This window comes from Helicoverpa armigera, chromosome 9, assembly GCF_030705265.1.
Source record: "Helicoverpa armigera isolate CAAS_96S chromosome 9, ASM3070526v1, whole genome shotgun sequence".
NCBI lineage: Eukaryota > Metazoa > Arthropoda > Insecta > Lepidoptera > Noctuidae > Helicoverpa > Helicoverpa armigera.
This window is the reverse complement of record NC_087128.1, coordinates 11598547-11619247: the sequence shown is the minus strand read 5'-3', so window position 1 is coordinate 11619247 and position 20701 is coordinate 11598547. Positions and strand designations below refer to the sequence as shown.

Sequence of the window (20701 nt, the reverse complement as noted above, 5' to 3'; positions counted from 1 at the left end):
GTGTGTGTATTCATTTTTCAAGCACCGAGTATTGAAAGGATTTTGATGAAATTACATTAATCTACGTAACCTAAAACGTAAGCTTTCTAATATTATCAGAATCAAGAGTTCAATCGGGAAGCGCGTAAAACCTGGCTGGCGAAAACAAGTTCCATATTTCCCATTTCAGTCCCACCTCCTTCTGATACTGTTTGTGTGCTGAGACTATAATATTATTCGAAAGAATTTTGGCGGGCTTTGGCCAGGGTCCTCTCCAATCTTGCTGACTTCTTTCAAGGACACATAGGGCACTGCCGAGTCACGAACATAGTCTTGTCTCCGATATTTTTTTTCTGCAGTCATCACTATCAGATTTTTCGTGGGAAAATTCGAAATGAGAGTAAAGAAGAATAAAAGTTTATGACGAAAACAAAAATGTCACTGGAGTGACATTGACATCATTCTAATTTGTTACATTGACAATACATCTTCAAGGGTGGTGCGTACTGTTTGCTTGCCTTTATTTATATCTAAATTCAATAAGATTTTATTAAATAAACTAATTTATCAGTACAGTAATGTGGTGTTCTACGTAGCGTTAACATATTAATGAGTTCCGCATACGTTTACGTGCTGATAAGGACTTAAACACTCACATTAGCTGCTTTTCCGAGTCAATAGTGTTTGTATGAATATTTATAAATGACAATGAAAATAAACGAGAAGAATTTGTGCGCTTTCGCGTCGTCCGCGACTCCGGTGGACCGCGACGGCTGGCTGGACATGAGGGGCGAAGTCGGCAAGAGCTACCAGAAGCGGTGGTTTGTGCTGAAAGGGAACCTGTTGTTCTATTTTGACAAAAAAGGTGATAAGGAACCCGTCGGTGTGATTATATTGGAAGGCTGTACGATAGGTAAGAATATTTGAGTGTTGATTGTAAACTGACTCAACAACATGTATTAATAATCATTTAAGTTTGCCGTCAGTCCATCCATGCATGTATGCATGCATCTCTACAATTTCTTTCATCTCACAGTACAATCTATAAAATACTGTGATGTATACCACCGCTGATCCAGTTATACTAACAAAAAAGTTTGACCATAGAGCAATGTTTGTTTGTTCTAAGTTGTTATGGCAACAACATACCTATGGTCACTAACAAACTACTGCAATGTGCTTCTTACTAAACACATATTAATCTTAAAGTTCTACCAGCATATTCAAGGATCTCCTTACTGTCTTGCAAACTAACTTGCCATGTAAATACTTCTTGAAATTTTCTCATCTTGCAGAATTAACAGAAGAAGAAGCCTACAGTTTCAAGATATCGTTCCAGTGTGAGGGTGGCCGCACATACTTCCTGTGCACCAACTCCCAGGCTTCCATGGAGACGTGGATGAAGGCTCTTGCATGTGCCAGCTATGACTATATGAAGCTCATGGTGTCTGATTTGCAGAGGCAGCTGGATGAGGCGCAAGGTAATACTGATATATCAATTTATTATTTAGTTATTATCATTAACCTCTTTCGGATCATGAAACAATAGAAAATCGATTGTGTGTCGTATATCTGGACTCCGATATACAATTGGTTGAGATATTATGTGTTTTTGCAATATTTGTAATTAAAATTAGCTGTTACCAGAGAAAGTACCAATAAAATCAAAAACCTCAAATCATTTTTATCTTAGATTCCCTTTTTTTAACTAACATCCATTAAACAGTATCTGTTGTATGTTGCTATCCTAATTGAAAACCAAAATATGTTTATTGGATAATTAATAATTATTAATTATGTTTATTGTATTTGTGTCTTCTAGCGGAAGCAGCAGCGGAGGCAGCACTGGTAACAGTGACTCCACCAGAAGATGAACCCAAAGTGCCTCCCCGAGGGCAGCGGTACAACCCCTTCAACAGAGTCACCGATGGCGAGACCAAGGCGGTACCGGGTAGTAGACATCGTAAGTATATTTTTATCAAGCAGTAATATTAGTATGCGGGTCTGACACACTTTGGTAGTGCTATGGTATTTGGCAGCAATTAACGTGTTTCTGATTATAATGTAGTGCTGATAAGTATATGTGTGTAATGCTGTACCCACTGTGTCTGTGTTTGTAAGAGTTGTTACAATAGTGGATTGATCTTTAAGTTAACCATCCCTAATTTATTGTTAACAATGGAAACCTTGCTATCTATTTTGGTAAATTGATAGATTTTCGTTCATGAAGTCAACTTTTGAGCTTTAAATTCACAAATGGAGCCTTTAATATAACTTCACAGTGCCATATAACCATATAATTCTGCTTATTACCAGATAAAGAGAACCTCCGACCAGACCTCCCCCGCAAAAAGGTGCCGTTCCGTGACATCCACACGGCGTACGGACGCAAGATATTAGCCGACAGAAGCGAGTGGCGCGCCCGACTGACGAAGCAAAGGGAAGAGACCTCACAACCTCTCATACAGTTGTAGTGTATGTAGGATTTATTAAGAGTACCAACTTGACTATTATAAGTATAGAGAAAAATTAAAGATGCAAATATAAGTACTGAAATAAGGTGCGGTGTAATCCCTACTAGTAGTAATATTTAATGAAAACGATGATATACATACACATTTTTTATAACATTAAAATATCATCACAAGTCTACCTAATATTGTAAATAGAAAAAGGAAGTCTATATTTAGTTTGTTATCTTTCATCAAATTATCCTGTTTGGACAACTGTTATTTTGACATAGCAAGCCTTGCTTATTTAGTGTTTAATTATTGAGTTTTGAATTATGTAAGAAGTACTTACGCTTATTTAGTTATGTAGCTTAATACCATACAAATTACATTTGCTTGCGCAATTTTCTTTCTTCATCCTATTAAAGCTATAACAATATAGTTATGTAGAGATTTAGTCAGTATTATTGTGAACAAACATTTGAATTACTTAGTGTATCTAATAATATAATAGCATTCATACCAATTGCTGGCCACGGCGACATTTTAGTGCACGAGCATTTGCTAGGACACAGGTGCACTCACTATTCCTTTACTCTCATAGCCCGATGGCACGGCAATCCGACACGACCGGAGAGAGATCAACTCGGGGAAACTTTCTTCTTTAGATGGACAGTTATGAAACTGCTACTAAGAAAATAAGTACATACTATAGTTTCTTCCTCATGAAATTTCAAATGTCTTGTAAGGTAGTAAGGACCAGTAATTTGTACCCATGTACGAAGATATTATATTTTTATATGTATAGTTCACGGCGGAATCGAATTCGTTAGTTAAAATTAATATACAGTTCAACAAAAGTTATTTATTATTTCGAAAAGCGAGATTAATATTTGAATTAAAAATCTGCATCCACATCAGGATTTGCTTGTTCTTGCTGTTAAAAAGAGACGTTAGCGTTAAGTTTATGTTTGAGTAATATCATCACAAAGTTGGCTATGATTTAGAGATAAATAGTACTTGGCAGGTTTCGGATTTGCAATCTCTCTCATCATCCTTTTATTTTTGCTAATATTTTGATGCGAATGTAATTCTGTTTGTCGCGCTTTCATGCTATTACTACAAATTTGATTGATATTTGGTAGAGAAAGGCTATACGACATACTTTTTAGCCCATTACGGAAGTGGTCCCAGGCCGTGGGTGAAACCGCGGGGAACAGTCAGTAACCAATACGGTTTTTCTTATGTTCGAAACCTGTCAAGAACAACGCTTGCCAAATAGTTAAGTTTAATAAGTGGCGTATATATTTATTTGTATGGTAAATAAAATGAACAACAACGAATACCTAAACCTTTTCTTTAAATCATTTGTCTAATTTTTAACCAAATTTAGTTCTTTATCTAAATGGTCTGTAAGTTATTTTTCCTTGTCCAAGAAAAATAACGTCCCGTTTATTTTGGCCCTTTAAGCTGCTCTTGATAGATATATAACAGTTAACATACAATTGCTACTAATCAGGGTACCTCCGTGCATTAAATAAAACAACAATATTTTGTATTATGTAAGTTTACTGTTCATTTTATAATATGTTATTATAAACACAACGTCAACTAGTGCGGTCGGCGGCATCAGCGAGTCTACACACATTCAAACAGGGGAACACAACATTATATGAACGTCGCCAGTCGCCGACTGCATATAAAAAAGCTCAAGTAACATAAGTTAATTTATTATAGCCGTGAAGAATTACGTTTATCGTCGTCTACACATGTATTACTTACAATGCATAATATAGTTTTGGTATAACATTTTTAACCCACTAAATAACATTGAGCAATTTATTCCATTTATAAATTATGTATACAAATTTTTCGTGACATGTTATATAATAGGTACGTAAAACTATCAGCTAGTTAGTGTTAAACTATACACAACAATGTGAAGGGTGCGATGGAAGACGGTTCAATGCCCAGAGTCGAGGAGAATGGTAACAGTTGCACACGCTAATAAAGGTGGAGCTCAAAGTCAAAATTAACGCAAATTATATATTTTATTTTTCGTAAACATGTTAATATTAAGATATAAAGTATATAAATATGCCTCTATACTAACCGTTCATTGGCATTTACATTCCGCGTCCGACATCTTGAAAATTTCGCGCGCAATTTATATTTTTTAAATACATTTTTTTAGCCAAAGTAACTGGATTATAAATGCCATGAAGCGATTATAAAAACTTTAGTAATAAATTCTAGACACACGTACAAATAAGTCCACGCTTTCAAAATACGGTTACAATGCATAAAGTTACGCTGGAGACGCAACTACTCGGCTTTAGTACAATATTTAAGTAGAGAGACATTGTGAGGATGATAACTAAAAATTAAACCTAAGAATGGATTAAATAAACAAAAAAGAAAATAAATAGAGCTTTAAATAATACAGTTGTAGGTACAAGACAAAAATACCGTTAATTGCGTCCCCAATGCTCGCAAAACATATTAAATACAAGGAAATATTTGGTAACAACGTCTTAAAGATTAACATACAGAAAACAAACAATGAGGATACAATAGTTAGTATTTACATTAAGTATATAATTTACACAAGTCACATCACTAACCGAATCGACTAAACTACACTTAGAAACATTAGTACATTATATACCTTCTCAAAGATTATATACAATTGTGTGGTGGGTGGGAGTAAAGTTCTGGCCACTTTATCATATCATAGATAGGTATTTGGTCTTAACAATATTAAATAATAATAATAAAAAACATTAGTACATTGATACCATAGAGTTCCTATAACGTTTAACTTAATTTGGATATTTAGTTAACTGTGATTATAATAATGTCGGATATATGGTGTGATGTGGGGTGAAGCGAGTGGCCAGGTGCGTGCGTGGTGGGTGCGTGTGCGTCCGACGGTCGGTCGCGTCGGTCGTGTCCGTCGCGTCGGTCGCGTCGGTCACAGCTCGAAGCGCTTCTTGCGCTCGGCGACCATGCCGACGAGCGGCCCGAGGGTTGCTCGACCGCTTGCCGAGCAGCGCTTCGGCGCTTTTAGTTCTGGAAATAGAAGGAAAACATTAGACGGTGTCTAAGATTTTGCAAATAGGCGATTTAAGGAGATGGAATTGACTAAATGAGATTGGGTCGTCGGAAACGAATGTCAGACTTTTAGCCCATGGTGTTTCTGAAGCTCTTTCGAGTTATCCTTGGCTTGCTTTCACGTCTTAGCCGTTTCTAACTTAATCCTTTCAGTAGCTCACCCGTGTAAGACTTATAGACAGACAAACCCTTAATTCTAGTGCTGACTCTCACCTGTACGGGTGACAGCTGCAGGTTTCGCGTGCTCTCTGTCTTCGCGTACTGTATCTTGGCGGGACGCGCCGGTCTCGCAGCCTCCAGCAGCGGACTCGCTCTCGAAGACTTCGCCTATTCATATATAAAACAATATGTTATATTATATGCTTAGACAATGTATGGGAGAAGCACGCAATGTGTGGTCAAAAACTGTGTCCAAAAAGCAATGTTAATTTTTGGATGTGGAATTAGGCTGCGTAAGCAATCTGTTATGGGTGTATCTTTCATTTTCTCCTCAAGTTATGGTAAATTAATATCTAAGTTGAACAGGACTTGTTTGGATTTTCTAGAATGGGACCAAAAAACGCAAAGCTGTTAAAATATTAAAAAATAGTCGATTATTATCAACGCGGATCTCAATTAGAAAAATATTTTGTTAATGGTAATACATTCCTTATTAAAATAACTTAGCATAACTTTCAGCCGTGGCCCAAAACATAAAAAAAAAAACATTGAAATATTTGTTTACTTATTTAAAACATTCAACCTAAAGATACCATAGACCAATAATCGACTACCTCTACTTCCCCAAACCAAAACCATAACCTTAGAGCATGTATATTACCTGTGTGTTCGGTGCGGTTGTGCGAGGCGGCGGCGAGGCTGCGCAGGCGCACCCACAGCGGCGGCGCCACATGCTGTTAGTGCACCCCATACATGTACCGCAGTTATACAATGATAGAACTACTGAGCGTGATAATTGGAGACCGAATTTGTGTAATGGTAGTGAATGGTTACTTGAACTATATTAAAATATTTATATGTATGTAGTTTATATGATTTTTTAATGAATTATTTATTATCCAGAAAGTAGATTTGTTGCCTCAAATAGAGTTAATTAAGGGTAGGCTTTACTTCGAGTACAGTATAATAAATCTTTACATGTATTCGCACCTCATTGTACTCCGCATCATTTAGCTAAGTATTTACTACTTTAATGGTGAAAATATAGTAGTTTGTATAGGCCAAGTTTTCATAAGAAACAGGGGTCTAAACAAGATGTTTGTATTATAATAATTGTGTGAAGGAGAACGAAGTCCCGCCCTAGTGTCTCGTGGGGCACAACACAGAGATCTTCTCGTTGCTATAGGAAGTGAGTCGCGTCGCCGCGACTGCGTCCACGACAATACATTGATGGCATTGCTGTGAATTTTACTTCCATACACGTATCTACTTCTTACTACTTACTTTACAATAATGAAAAGTGTCTCCAATTAACATGCTCTAAGAAATTGTGAAATACATAGTTCTACACTACATGTGATCGCGCGAATTGAGCCAACTAGCTATGCGGGGTAATGGTGGTAAGTTAAAATTCGTCGTTTTTGTTATATCTTGAATTTGGATGATATTATTTTTGCTTTGTAAATTATTTCTTTTCTGATTTCTTATTCAGTAGTTCTTTCCCTTCTTTTATTTTTCTATAAAATCCAAAAACATTAATATTTTCTCAAGCTCAATTTATGCGATCTAAGAATATCACATTTATATTTCCAAAACATTTATTCATCAAGAATTTTATTTACAAATTACCAAGAAATAGTGAACCAAGATAAGACTGACATAATCTAGACTGGTCTTATTAATATAGTCCAAGAACAGAAAAAAGAAAATATCCAAAAAAGTAATCTAACATTTAAAACAGTCTAATTAAGACTCTAACCTCTAAAACGTAAAGTTCATATTCTAGTGATGATTGTTAAGTGCGATTCGATCATGCAAGCGTGGCTTTCGAAATGGTCAGATGAAGGAAAGCTTAGCATAGGCTGTACAAGCGAGTGTCCGTGGTCATATAGTGATGGTGTTTAAAAAGAAAAAGCTATTGTTACGTACCGAGCCAGTTTCCTCTATGAGCTGGGAGAGAGTGGACGCTTCGGCGTTTTTCATTTCGTTCGCTTCCGATATTAGGTGAGCGCGTAGTTGTTTGTTTCTGTAATTGAAAAGAGTAGAGCTGATTATTTCGATTCCAATGGGATCTCAATAAGTTTTTGATAAAAAAAAATTGATGCCTGAGTCAAAATGAATGTTCTTAGATATTTTTTCTTAAATATAACGCTAAGCTTTAATAGCTATAAAGGTGCAGGTGATTTGACAGTTAATGTAAGTGATCAAAGAAAATAAAACTAATTTTCAAAATCTCCCAAACTGCATACGTACCTGGCATCGAGCTGCATGATATGGTTATGCGCCTGCGCAAGCTGAGCGGTGGCAGTCGCCAGCCGCTCCTCCAACGCTGCCGACTCCACGCACTTGACGGAGTACTTCTCAGAAAGCGAGAGGATCTCCCTCTTGATCTCCTCCATCTCCTGTCTGGAGACATTACTAGGATACTTTACTATTTGGGAACAGCTTACAAGAGGGGGAGGTAAGGGGTCTGATACATACATGGGTATGTGGTGCACATTTGAACCCAAGCTAGCTTCGTCGTTGGTCGTTTCAGCTCTGATACAATAAGAGAAGAATGACCTCAGTACACATTGGTTGCAAATAACAATAACTATGCTAAAATAATGTGCTCACAAGTGGTTTAAATCCTAAGTAAACTTAAACATTGACTTGACAAAAATATAAGCATGCTGAAGATTTTTATTTTGCTGTTACTTTGGCAGTTTTGGGGTGATAAAAATACTTTTAAGTGCTACAAAACTACTAACTCCATTATTTCAGTAGCAGAATGTATACAACTTACTGGTGCCTAGAGTTGAGCTGCGAGAGGTCTCCGCCGGTGGCGCGGCTGAGGAAGTCTGCTTTAAACTTGTCGACCTCGCGCCTCACTTCACTCTCGTGAGCTTTGCGCATCGCATCGAGTGCGGCTAACGTCGCGCGAGTCTCTTCTGCTAGGGCCTGCTCTTTGTCTAGCCTGGAATGAGAAGTTGGTGATGAAGATTAGCTGAACAGTGGTCATGATATGTGGTGCGGAGGAAACAATATGACTATAACGAAAGATACATAGATGGATAAGAGACATACATGGTCATCGTTTGTGTAAAAAATCTTATGACGAGTTGACATAGGATAAAAGTCAACAAAAATGCATGGTGAAGGATCATCAGAAGAGCTGGAGATCAATTGGGAAAAACCAAAACAAGGAGGACTGGATATTTTGAGTTAGTAATTTCAGTAGAGCCTTTATGTTACCTGAGTTGTTCACGTTCAGCTCTGTGCTTGTCCTCCATCTCGCGCACGATGCGGCGGTGCGAGGACTCCATGGCCAGCAGCCCCTTCTCGCACAGGGCGCGCAGCTGCTCGATCTCCTGCTGGTACCGCGCCCGCAGCCCGTCGCCGTGCGTGTCCGCCGCCACCGCGCTCTGAGGGTGCACATACAGTTAGTGCTGTTGTACTATGTAGCTACATAATAATAACCTGTGTTGATGTCGTGAACATACCTGATAAGCAGCCCGCAAGTTGTCCAGCTGTGCGGAGTACTCAGAGTCGAGCGCGGCCAGGCGACGCTGTAGTGTACGGGCACGTTCGCGCAGGGCGGCGCGCTCGCGCTCGTGCTGCGCCTGCAGCTGTGCGCGTGCTCGTCGCGCGGCGGCCAGTGCGCTCGCCTGCTGCGCCAGCGCGCACTCGCCTCGAGCGCGTTCCTCATGCAACCTGCAGGGGGAACACGTTAGTAACATTGTCTTGCTATCGGTTTTAGTTTATTAAGACTGGTGCTTTAGCACTCGTGACTCACCTGTCTAACGCGTCCTGCAGCTGCTTGCAGTGCTGGCAGGGCACCAGCGCTTGCAGAGCTTCGACACGACGGCGCAGCGCGTCGATGCGATCGAGCGCGCTGACGCCGGAGGCCGGGGGCTCGGGGCTGCTCCCCGCCGCCCCCGCCACGCTCTCCGCCCCCCGCGCGCACAGCTGGCGCTGCACCTCGGCCACGGCCGCCTCCACCCGCTCGAGGCTCTCGCCGATCTTCATCGAGTCTTCACTGTTACCCGAACAGTCACTGGAGAAGAGCGCTCGGCACTCGGTCGAGAATCGTTGGAACAGGTAGACGAACTCCGCCTCCTGGGCGGGGTCCGCCTCCAGCGAGGAGATCGTGTCCTCCGCGGAGCGCCGCGGGCCGGCGGACTCGCGCGGACCCGACGCTTGGTACGTGCCGGCCAGCACAGCCACCCGCGCGTCCACAAGTGCGCGCTGCGCCAGCGCCTCGGCCAACTGTTGCAGCAGCGCGCGGCTGTCCAGCCCCGGAGAGCCTTCCCGCCGCTCGGCTGCCAGGCAGCTGCGGTAGCGCACCGCGATGTCCTTCACGGCGGCATCCATCTCACAGCGCAGGTGGTCGTGCGCTGCCTGCCACCACAGCTCCAGGTCGGCGCGGTCCTGCGCGGTCAGCGTGAGTCTGGCGCGTCGTGCCTGGTCGAGGCTCTGGTCGCAGGCGGCGGCCGCACGTGCGAGCGCACGCGTGACCTCCGCCTGCACGAGCTCGGCGCCCAGCGCGTCGCGCGCGGCGGCCCAGGCCTCGCGCACGCGTGCAGCCTCCAGGTTGGCGCGCTGGCGTTCGATGTCGCCGTCAGCGGGCGCGGCGTAGCTGAGCGTCTCGCAGGCGAGCGCGGTGCACAGCTCGGCGAGCTTCTCGCTCTTGTACCTCTCTACCGCCTCGGCGACTTCGCGCTGCGATGCTTTGAGTGCCTCGAGGTCGGCTCCGTGGATGATGAGCTCGGAGCGGCGTCGCTCACGCGCCTCCTGCGACCCGTTGACGATGTCGATCTTGCGCGTGAGGATCATGGCGAGGTAGTCGAGTGAGCTCCTGGTGCCGGCGCCGCTCCTGCTGCTCTCGCCGTTGATCTTTCGTTTGAGGTTATCTATTAGTTGACTAGTTTCGATAATTTCAGACTTTATTAATCGCGCGAAGAACCGGCTGCCGTTTGAAGACTCGAGCGCCTCCTGTATCCTGCCGACGAGGACCGCTTCATATGCCAACTTCTCTGCCAATATCTCCAAACTCTTCCGTTGCGTCAGCTCGCCTGCTTCGTATAGTGCCGCCTTTCGCTTCGAGATCTCCAGGAGTTTTGCTCTCAGTTGTTCCTCTAGCTGTACCACTACTTGTGCCACGCTATCATTTATTTCGTCCTGGTTTTGGTTAATATTTTGGTTTTGGTCAAAGTCAACGACGCACTTATCGAAGCACTCCTGTAGCCTCTTGCTGACTTCGGTGAGGCATTTCTCCATCGACTTCAGGCTATATTTCTTCTCGATACTCGGCGAGGGCGATCTGCGCGACTTGGCCGCTCGCATGGCACTCATTTGGCAGAGACACTCGTTCACCTTATTTCGAGAGTGTATTACCACATTCTCTAGACTCTGTAGCCTTTCTAGTAGATGTCTCTGTGACTGCGTGCCGATGCTGGAAGCCTCAGGGCTCTCATTGAACGATGGACTCTCTGTGGATCTGGTCGCCAGACTTAAAGACTCGCAAGAGTTAGTGAGGTCCTTGCGGTTCTCAAGCGCGGAGGCTACTTTGGTTTCTAGCGAACTCAATCTTACCAACATCTTCATAGGCTCGGAGCTGGTGGCGCTGTCGAGAGACTTCCTCCTCAGTCGCGCGGCGAGTCGTTTCATCCTTTTCTCGTCGGTAGGATTTTCTGACTTGGAAGATTTTTCTTTGGCAGGTGACGCACTTTTGGAGGGAGAGTTTATCGTTGGGACGTGTTCGCCAGATTCTAGCATTGTGATTTTATTTTCGAGCTCTGTTAATTTCTCTTCTACTTCTTTTCCTAGAGTGAAGGACTCTCTGCCTTTTAATGACAAACTGCGTCTCTTCTCTCTAGATTCAGACTTTTGAATTTTGTGTTTTAGCGTTCGAACCTGTTTGTCTGAAGCGGTTAACTTCTGTGTCAGGTCGAGTATGCGAGCTGCCATCAAATCTATCTCGGATCTGCTGCACTGCTCTCTTAGCTTCATCTCATTTCTTAACTTCAAGTTAGTGACTTCGAGCTCATCATACATGTTATGTGAATCTCGCAATTCTTTCTTCATGGCTTTGATTTCTTGTATGGCCTTCACGAACCGGTCTCTCAACTCTACGTACTCCTCTATTAGCTTGTCTTTTTCCATCGACTCTAGGTTTATGTCCTGATTTAAGTTAGTAAGATCACTGAGGGAACCGATGCTCTTTCTCTTCTCCTTGGTGGGTATCGCAGATTCCACAAGTGATCTACCTTCAAGATCCCTTATTCTTGTGTATAGGCTATCACTTTCTTTGACGCTCTTTAGTAGTTTCTCATTGAGTTCGTTTACTTCCAGCTGTAACTGCGCTATCGTGGCTTGCGCTGAAGCGAGCTGTCTCGTCAGTAATTCACAATGTTCAGTCGATTCTTTTAAGAAGTTCTGTGTTTCCGTCAACTTACTCTCCCAAAGACTCTTGTCTTGGTTGTAAAGCTCTTTTATCGCATCTAGGTTTTCAGCCTCTTTAGTTCTTACCGACAGTTCTTCTTCTTTCTTCTGCAGTGTAGTTACCAACTCTTCCATTTTCTTTTCTTGTAAAGCAGCCTCTGTTTTTAGTTTCTGTAGCCTCGAGATCTCAGCTTCAGCCGCACCAACGTCGCTAAGCGCAAGTTTCAGCTGTTTTCTTAGATCGTCGATTTCGATGGATTGTTTGTCGATAGTCGATATGTAGCTACGTTTCCTCGCTTCGACGGGTTTTTCGTTTTCATCAACTTCGTCGATGGAACGTTCTTTATCTTTGGTTGAGTCAATTTCGTCTCGTTCACCTTTAGGGGTGTCTGCTCGCGGTGGTGCCTGGTGAGAACTTCTGATGCGAACCTTTTCTTTGACTTTAGATATGGGAGTTCTCGTGAGTAGTGGGGACGGAGGTGGTTGAGGTCCCATGTCTCCCCAGTCAGCACTATCCCGTCGCCCACCTTCTGAAGCTGTTCGGTATTCCTCGTCAGATGAGAATGGCGCTGATCTGGCTGTGATGGGAGTGACGGGTGTTATAGGTGATGTAGATGATTCTGACGCTTGGTCAACTGCGTCCTCTCGTAATATCAATGATAATGGTCCTGTATCGGGTAGGCCGGCTGTCCGTTTCATGGCCGATACCCAGTTAGCTCTTATCCCTGCCGTAACTGCAGACAGAACTATATGTTTCCCATCCCAAGTCTACAACAAAAAATACGATTCGTTACAAACATGAACAATTTTAGTAATTATTAAATAATCGTAAGACTTGATGTCAATATCGATATAACAAACCTCAGTCTCAAAAGCATATCCATTAGTAGAATTAGGCAGTTCCACAACCCTAGATATCCCGCTCAAATCTATCACTCCGTCCATCAGTCCTCTGTGTTCTGCGTGAGGGTCCCTGAAGTAGAGCAGGGCTGCCCCTCGCAGCACGAACCAGTGTCGCGACCAGCCGCCAGGGCCCCTTCTCTGCAGCCAGCCAGCCCTGGCGTGGAGTAGTCTTTCAGCAGGCAGTTCGACCCTGCCGCCCTCTCCGTTTTCAGTTGGTTCGGCCACGTCAGCAGGCTCGCTGCCTTCGCTTGCTGAACTAGAGCTGGCTTCTTCTGGTGGTGCTCCACCGTCTGGTGAACCGCGAGCCTGGAAACGAAGCAAAGATGTGTAGTAAATAAGACGAAGTAACTTTTTTACATTCACTCTTAATTTTTTTTGTGACTTCAAAAAATGAAGGTCCTCTGTTTGACCTGTATGTTTCGCTGAACCGATTTTGATGCAGTTTTCAGCATATCATTTCCCAGACATAGGATGGTTTATATATGGTGATGGACGGGTATTTTTTTTGTAATTAACGGTACTTACCGACAATCGTTCAGGCGGTGGCAGCCTCGTGGGTCTCTCGAGGGTGGGTGGTAGCGCTCGTCGGGACCGGGGCCTGGTGAGCGACGCTGCGATGTCTCGGAGCTGCTCATCATACTGCTGATGCTGGTGCTGCAGGAGTGGCGAGCGAACACCCACGGAGGCTGGAGAAGAAAGAAAACGAAGGTTTAGTTCCAGGCAAAAATAAATAGTGTAAGATTGAAGAATTTTTGGAAGCGATGTAATCTTGCGGACTTGTTAAATAGTTTGAAAAGTGCAAAAAATTATAGAACAATGTTTGTATAATTATTTGACGGATATATTGGAGTACAAAGAGTTATGTTTTTTGTTTCAAAATGGGTCACAGGAAAATTGCTATTTAGGTAGCATGCGATTTTTGACAAGTAAAAAAACTCCTTTCAAGTTGGTTTGCCTTTCGTTACGCACCTGCTCAAAAAGAGAATCATCAATGTAGTGCTTAATTGGACATGAGCTTACCATCATCAGTAACGGGCGGCGTGGTAGGCTCGGCCCAGGTATCCCTGCGGCGGGAGCGAGCCTTCTCCTCCCCGTTGATCTTGTCCCGGGTCGGGGGGGACGCTGATGATACTGGCTGATCGGTGTATACTGGAACAAGAGATAAGGATGTTGTCAGTAAAAGGAAGATAGTTAAATACAATACAATACAATACAATAAGTACAGTACAATATTGTATCAAATACGAATACACCAATTTTAAGATTGAATTTGACGAGAGTTTTGACAATCCTAGTATTCCTAGTAGTCGTTATGAGTAACAACAAAATTATCCCTTCATGAAAACATATTAACTATTTTAATACCTACTCATCCCTAGCATAGTTAACCCATCTCACAATATTACGTCCTGATCTACACAGGGATAATTGAGTACATCCTAACGAGGCGATCACGCGTGGCAGCCAATAAAAATGAAACGCGCTTTAAAAATAAGATGCCCTTTCAACAAGAGATATTTACGAGATGGTGTATGCAAGCAGAAATATAGTATATGTAGGTAATACGAGATTAATTATTTTGTAAATATAGGCGATGCCAGATTTTTATATGTACATATCCTTGGTTAAGCAAGTGTAAGGCTGTATTGAACGTTCTATTTCATATTTTTGTGCAAGTGTAAAGTTCTAAAAAGCCTACCATTTAGCCCCAGAGCGCAGAGGTGCGTATTAATATGTGCTCTGTGTTTGTACAATACCCTTGTGCTTTGTCAATATTTAGGTTTGCAGACATCTATGACTAGTTACCTAGTTGAATTCTACCTGCCTTATAGCTTAAAATTTCGTATGTACCTAAATGAACACATGTATAGTGCTGAATACAATACACCCTATAGTTCTGATATATGTTATACAAATTCCAAATAACATAAATCACAGTGCTTCTCAGCCAATAAGAGCAACAAGTCAACACTTAATTTAAAAGGATATGATTAACATCATTTGAAGGAACATGGCATGACGGGCGTTCTCCTACATGCCTCTTAAATACGATGACACATTGGGAATTTCAGACTTAGATGTTTTGAAAGCTTTTTAACACGTTTTAACCTTGATTTTTATTTATTTGCTTAGATACAAGGCAATTTTTCTTAGCGATTTTACCAACATACGTAGAGAACGACGACTAGCAACAGGGTAAAAGGTAGCATACGTCCTAACTCAGGCTCTAGAATTGCTGTACAGTACACAAAATTCTATCTATTGATTCAGTAGCTTTGGTCAGAAAGCGAGACAGACAGACAGAGCTACAGTTGTCGAAAAACTCGATGTCATGAACACTAGACATACTCTAAAGCTATAACTATACGAGTAGATGCGGTTCGAAGATGTAACAACGTACATTTTAATAATACACCAATCTGCAACTTTTCTCAACACATTAACAAAGCACTGCGCCTGCGGCTTATAATCATGATCCATTTAAAGAATAAACTTAATAATAACTCTTTATAAAGTGGATGAAATATAAACTACATATGTGCACGCGCCGACAAAAGATCACGGGATCTTGTTTATTTTGTCAATTAACGTTATTAATTGAGAGCTGAACAATTGTAATGGGTAGTTTATTTTATTTCTTTTAGGGACTTCAGCTGTATTGAATAATAGCGCTTGTCATAAAGTTGTTAAATTTTTTTATGTGAAAATCGACATCAATTGCCCAATATCATGGAAATGACGATTGAAAGATTAAATGCGATATTTTTACTTTTACCACAAAATTACCTACACAACCTCAATTTCCCATAACTATCAAAATTACAAATAAAAAAATAAAAAACAATATTTTTTTATCGGAATGCATTGCCCACTAAATAGCCGTACGCCATCTTGTCACGTTCATCATACAGAAAAGATTTACAATTGAAAAAACTGCGAAGTTTAATAAATATGAATGAAGCTGCCCGTAGACAAGTCGGGTGTAAATCATCGACACCCACTGCGCTTGCGCATCGCATTGTGCGCCCGCGTCCGTCGCCCCACGGCAAGCGGCGACTATGTTTTGAGCAAGCAATGGGAACTTTTATGTAATGTGCAATGTTTTTTTGGTACAATATAAGCTGGTATCTGTATTTCTAGAAATATGGGTGTATATTGCCCTGTTTTTTACAAACATTTATGCAGAATGTGCCATTTATGTTGAAACTACTGTTATTTATTCGACTAGCATAATTATTGTAGTTTAAGTTCATAATTACATGAAACATGACTAAATGGCAACGCAACATTTTTCACGAAAAAACCGAATGAAAATCTTCTAACATCATTGTTTGACCGACTGTTAAAGGTTTGCGCAGATAAGCTAATAATTTAAATTCCTCGATAAATAGAGGACGTTAAAAATTGGGATAATTTCCTCTGAAGTATAAAATGATATGTTACATCTCGTATCAATATTTAATTTTTTATACTGTACATTTAAAAATCATGGAGTCCATAGCGGTCCCTATTCCTCAGTTAAGTCAATGTTTATAACGTGTGGTCCACACATAAGCTAGTTATATTTTTTCAGTCTTCATCTGTTATATTGTCGATTGTAATCTTTTAAGTCCTTTAAACATAATATTTAAAACAATATATCAATATGTTATGTGGAAATAGTTAACTAAAGTTATTTAGTGATGAAGTCTTTATTTTATTCTTCAAATTGTGATTAAAATTCCATGAAAGAAATTTATTTTATGTTTCAGGTTTTTTTTTCCGGTTTTAACTTAGTGACAACTTACTTATTTATTTTTTATTACATAATAGCGCATACTTGAGGCTTTTTTTATAACGCAAACATAAATAAATTGTACAAAAACTGGTTTTTAATGTCTGCTTCGACGAGTGAAAGTTATCGATAAAATAATCTAATTAGTCGTAAGGAATGATCGTAAGTTTTTTCGATACTGATATTACTAACGATTTAATTTAAATATTTAGGTCGTATGCGTATTTTATATCGATAATTCTGTTTCAATATTCAATAACAGTGTTATCTGATGTTTTATGGTTAGTAAGCTTTTATCATACATTTGAACATCTTTTGCAATCTTTACGGATAGTCAGAAGCCAGTAAGTCTGACAACCAGTCTTACCAAGTGGGTTCGGGTAGCCCGGGTAACTATATAGGTTGAAGAGGTCAGATAGGCATTCGCCTTGTAAAACACTGGTAGACTGAAAGCTGACCTCGCTATAGTTGGGAAAAGGCTAGGCAGATAATGAAAATGATGAAGCTTTTATCAGACATGAACCATAATCTTTCAAATACTCGACACGGTAACTACTTAAGAGGGCTATCACAAATTTTCGCGAATTTAAACGTTTTATACGAGTTTTGATGCTTTGGATATAGTCACAATAAAAAAACAAAAATGAGATTCAGAAAGTTTGATCATTTATCTTGAAAGTGTATTAAATAAATATTTTAATTTGTCCACGTACATCAGTAAAATCTTTGTCTCTGCAAAGGATGTTTCATAAAATGTTGCTTTTGGGTATCTTTTGATGCTTCGGTACTCCGAGGATATAGCAATTTAACCATTTATAAAAATGTTCAAGATACAACTATATCTTGTACTTGGAAGTGCTTAAATCAATTTATTACAATTCATACAGTATTACACCAAAAATAATTCTATAAAACTGAGAGTTACTGACAATTTTCCGTACGAAACTATATTTTTTATCTATGAAAGTATAATCCAAATTCAAATAAAAAACATTTAATAATTAAGGTGGTATTGTTATAAAGCTTGAAAAAAAAAATTGGTCTATTTAAAAGTAAAACAATATTTTAAAATAATTTTGTTTGCAATGCAAAATCAATATAAATCTTGTGACGCGCGGTGTTCAACTTTAGTCAGCGCCAGGCGCTTACCGAGGAGGGACGTATCGCTCGCTGTTGCGCCGCGTAAACTCGCCGGAGTTCGAAAAATATAGCGCAACCTACGCATCTAACACGTTTTGATACTAGTGAGTTTTATTTTATTTATTAGTTATAATGATCTGATTGAAATGTAATATACATAAGTATTAGGCCATGATATTCTAATTCGAAAATGTTATAGATTGGGTTCTCTTTTTTTGATGTTGGTTATAAAGAAATATGTATGTAAATGTCATCGTCGTTAGTTTCGCTGTTGCATAATAATGTAATTGGACTTCTTTGATTCTTGCAGGATAATGAAAGCATATTTAATTCAGACTATCAGACTCAATTGAATACCAGTACAAATAATATGGTAAGTATTTTTTGTCACCCGCAAAAGGTATACGTGACATATTTGTTTTAATAAACTATCTACATTCCTAGTTTTCATTGTTGCAGGAAAATGAAGATACAATACATGGAAGACGAATTATAGATTTTAGTTTTTTTATAAATCAATTACTTATAATTGATAAACATGGTGAAAAGTTTGGTTGTCGATTAAATAATTTAAAAATTGTAAACGATTACTTGTTTATTGTAACTCAATCGAGCTATTCTAGGTTATAAAATTCATCGGTACAAATAATATTTCATAAACTATAAAAACAATAAATTATTTCGGAAAAAAGTGGCAAAGTCTCAAGTTTGTTTGTGCCGCGTGGCGGTCCGCAGGTGTGCGTTGCGTATTTCACTAGACGCACACATGCGCAAGTGCTGCCGGCTATCGTCTAATTTACCTACAACTGAGCAATTCGATTTTGTAATAGCGCTCTTAATTCAGATGAAATCTTCGCAATAATCAACAGACAGTACCACAAATTATCGATCCTGAATCTCTAAGAAAAACACTGCTAATGACTTTATTTCTTTCTACAATTCCTAAGAAACATCATTACAGGCTGACTAAAAAGTACACACACATATATTTTAGATCCAGCAAAAAATGTGGAAGCCAGAAGATCCATTAGCACAGGTCATTGAACCCGGTTAGTCATGTGATATGAAATGACTGACAGCTTTCTTAAAGACGTTGTGGATTACTGGAAGTTTTTTGGGCTTGGTATTCTTGTACATACTTATGTATATGTCACTATGTATGAACGATGGATGAAAAATGTAATATTGGTGTACCTACCTATCTAACGACGTCAGTCATTGAAACTCAAAAAAAAATATTTTACTTGTGTATTATATCAAGAAAAAGCTGTCATGCCTCTGTGTTTGTCAGTCTCTTAGATATTTATAAGAACCGATTAGATAACCAGCCTGAAAAAAGGTAGTAATTAAATGCCCATAAGGTAGCCAAAACATTTCATGAGTTCACCAGCATAAACATTTTCACCGTTCAAAGCGTATCTAAGTTATAACAATTTTCATTCGCATAAAATGCTACAGACTCTTAACTTTGTCAAATTCTAGCCTTAGGATATACCTTCTTTTTCTATTATGTATTTCACTGTGTCAACCCAAAACACAAAAATGCAACAATAGAAGTTATTCACAGCTGCATATTTTCTCAAAACAAGCGTGTCAAGTTTCCGTCTTTCCGTCAAGCGCGTTTGTACCGGGACCTACATTCTGTCGCCACGGTTCGGCGCACGCGCAGCTATCGAAAGTGAAAGAACAGACATAACAGAACAATCATTTTTATTACTGAACGGTGAACTAATTACTGTAATACTGTAATAAGGTAATTTAATTTTCGTTTGTAGGAACCTCAGATTATGAGGTCTGGAATTGGCTACCTAGTTTTTAACCGACTTCCCCAAAATGAAGGAGGTTCTATGTATGTATTTATTCTGCGTATATCGTTTTTATAGAGCATGAAAATATCAATCTATTTAACTATGAATCTACCTCATTCTGTGCTTAAAAAATCATGGTTATGAATATATTAATTGAAGATAATTTATAAAAGTGTCCAGTTTAGAAGAAAAAAAGGCTTTATGTTGAACTAGCTTTCCGCCCGCGGCTTCGCCCGCGTGGAATTCGGTTATATTGGACACACAGCGCCATCTACAATCCATCCATCAAGCAAACAATATTTTTGTTTTCCCTCGGGAATATCTATTTTTTTCGGGATAAAAAGTACCCTATTATTTAATCCGGACTTCTAACTTTACGTCTGCAAAATTTCAAAGCAATCGGTTCAGTAGTTACGGCGTGAAAGCGGAACAAACAAACAAACAAACAAACTCACTTTCCCATTTATAATATTAGTAAGGATTTACTAGGGATATTTTATTAGTATGTAAATGCAATTTGTTGTAGCTTTAGTTAACATGGAGAAAAAATACAAAAACAGGCATATGCTCCCTCAGGGCCACAGATAACATAATGATATTAGCTGACAGTTCTCAATTACGAATATAACAAGCCGTAACAGTAATTGAAAACATAGAGAATTGTTTTCGGACGTAAATTCTCATTAATTGCCGTGTATGGTCATTTTACGGGCGGTAAATTAAAATTAACGACTACACAACTATTAATAAATTATTGTTTTGCAGTTTATTGTAGTGTGTTTTGATTCGATCGAGTAATAAAGTTATGAGTTACTGCGTCGCGTTATCTGGAAGGTTTCTAGGTTGAAAATGCATTGATTACGTCTGTTCGGTTGATATCGATTTACTGTTTTGAAAATCAATGCTAAGAAAGCGAAAGTGCCTAACCTAACAAGTAATATTTTTTTCTA

General features: G+C 39.9%; 2 protein-coding genes across 6 annotated transcripts in view; one reads left to right on the top strand and one right to left on the bottom strand.

Moving 5' to 3' along the window:
- The first annotated feature begins 458 nt into the window (after positions 1 to 458).
- On the top strand, positions 459 to 3772 carry LOC110369760 (sesquipedalian-1). Its single transcript, XM_021325305.3, has 4 exons — positions 459 to 892; positions 1275 to 1460; positions 1802 to 1942; positions 2296 to 3772. Exons 1-4 carry the CDS (start codon positions 682 to 684, stop codon positions 2451 to 2453), a joined length of 696 nt encoding a protein of 231 aa, XP_021180980.2. The 5' UTR covers positions 459 to 681; the 3' UTR covers positions 2454 to 3772.
- A 208-nt stretch (positions 3773 to 3980) lies between these two features.
- The window catches only part of LOC110369723 (protein outspread), a 252489-nt gene continuing 235768 nt past the window's right edge, over positions 3981 to 20701 (bottom strand). The window contains exons 7-19 of one of the 5 annotated variants that reach the window (XM_064036195.1): positions 14049 to 14177; positions 13554 to 13714; positions 12987 to 13334; positions 9478 to 12893; positions 9185 to 9395; positions 8937 to 9106; positions 8488 to 8658; positions 8184 to 8240; positions 7956 to 8120; positions 7632 to 7728; positions 6364 to 6436; positions 5757 to 5870; positions 3981 to 5501 (exon numbers count right to left, since the gene is read on the bottom strand). In XM_064036195.1, the coding sequence (XP_063892265.1) occupies positions 5404 to 5501; positions 5757 to 5870; positions 6364 to 6436; positions 7632 to 7728; positions 7956 to 8120; positions 8184 to 8240; positions 8488 to 8658; positions 8937 to 9106; positions 9185 to 9395; positions 9478 to 12893; positions 12987 to 13334; positions 13554 to 13714; positions 14049 to 14177 (5210 nt within the window). In that variant the 3' untranslated portion in view covers positions 3981 to 5403. The remainder of the gene's footprint in view (positions 5502 to 5756; positions 5871 to 6363; positions 6437 to 7631; positions 7729 to 7955; positions 8121 to 8183; positions 8241 to 8487; positions 8659 to 8936; positions 9107 to 9184; positions 9396 to 9477; positions 12894 to 12986; positions 13335 to 13553; positions 13715 to 14048; positions 14178 to 20701) is intronic. The other 4 variants (XM_064036196.1, XM_064036199.1, XM_064036197.1 and 1 more) reach the window with 4 other exon arrangements.

Excerpts from the sequence above, each read along its gene's own strand:
- LOC110369760 (XM_021325305.3), top strand. The coding sequence starts at position 682 with ATGACAATGAAAATAAACGAGAAGAATTTGTGCGCTTTCGCGTCGTCC. Across the intron at positions 893-1,274 it reads ATTGGAAGGCTGTACGATAG|AATTAACAGAAGAAGAAGCC; the intron begins GTAAGAATATTT and ends CTCATCTTGCAG. Across the intron at positions 1,943-2,295 it reads GGTACCGGGTAGTAGACATC|ATAAAGAGAACCTCCGACCA; the intron begins GTAAGTATATTT and ends GCTTATTACCAG.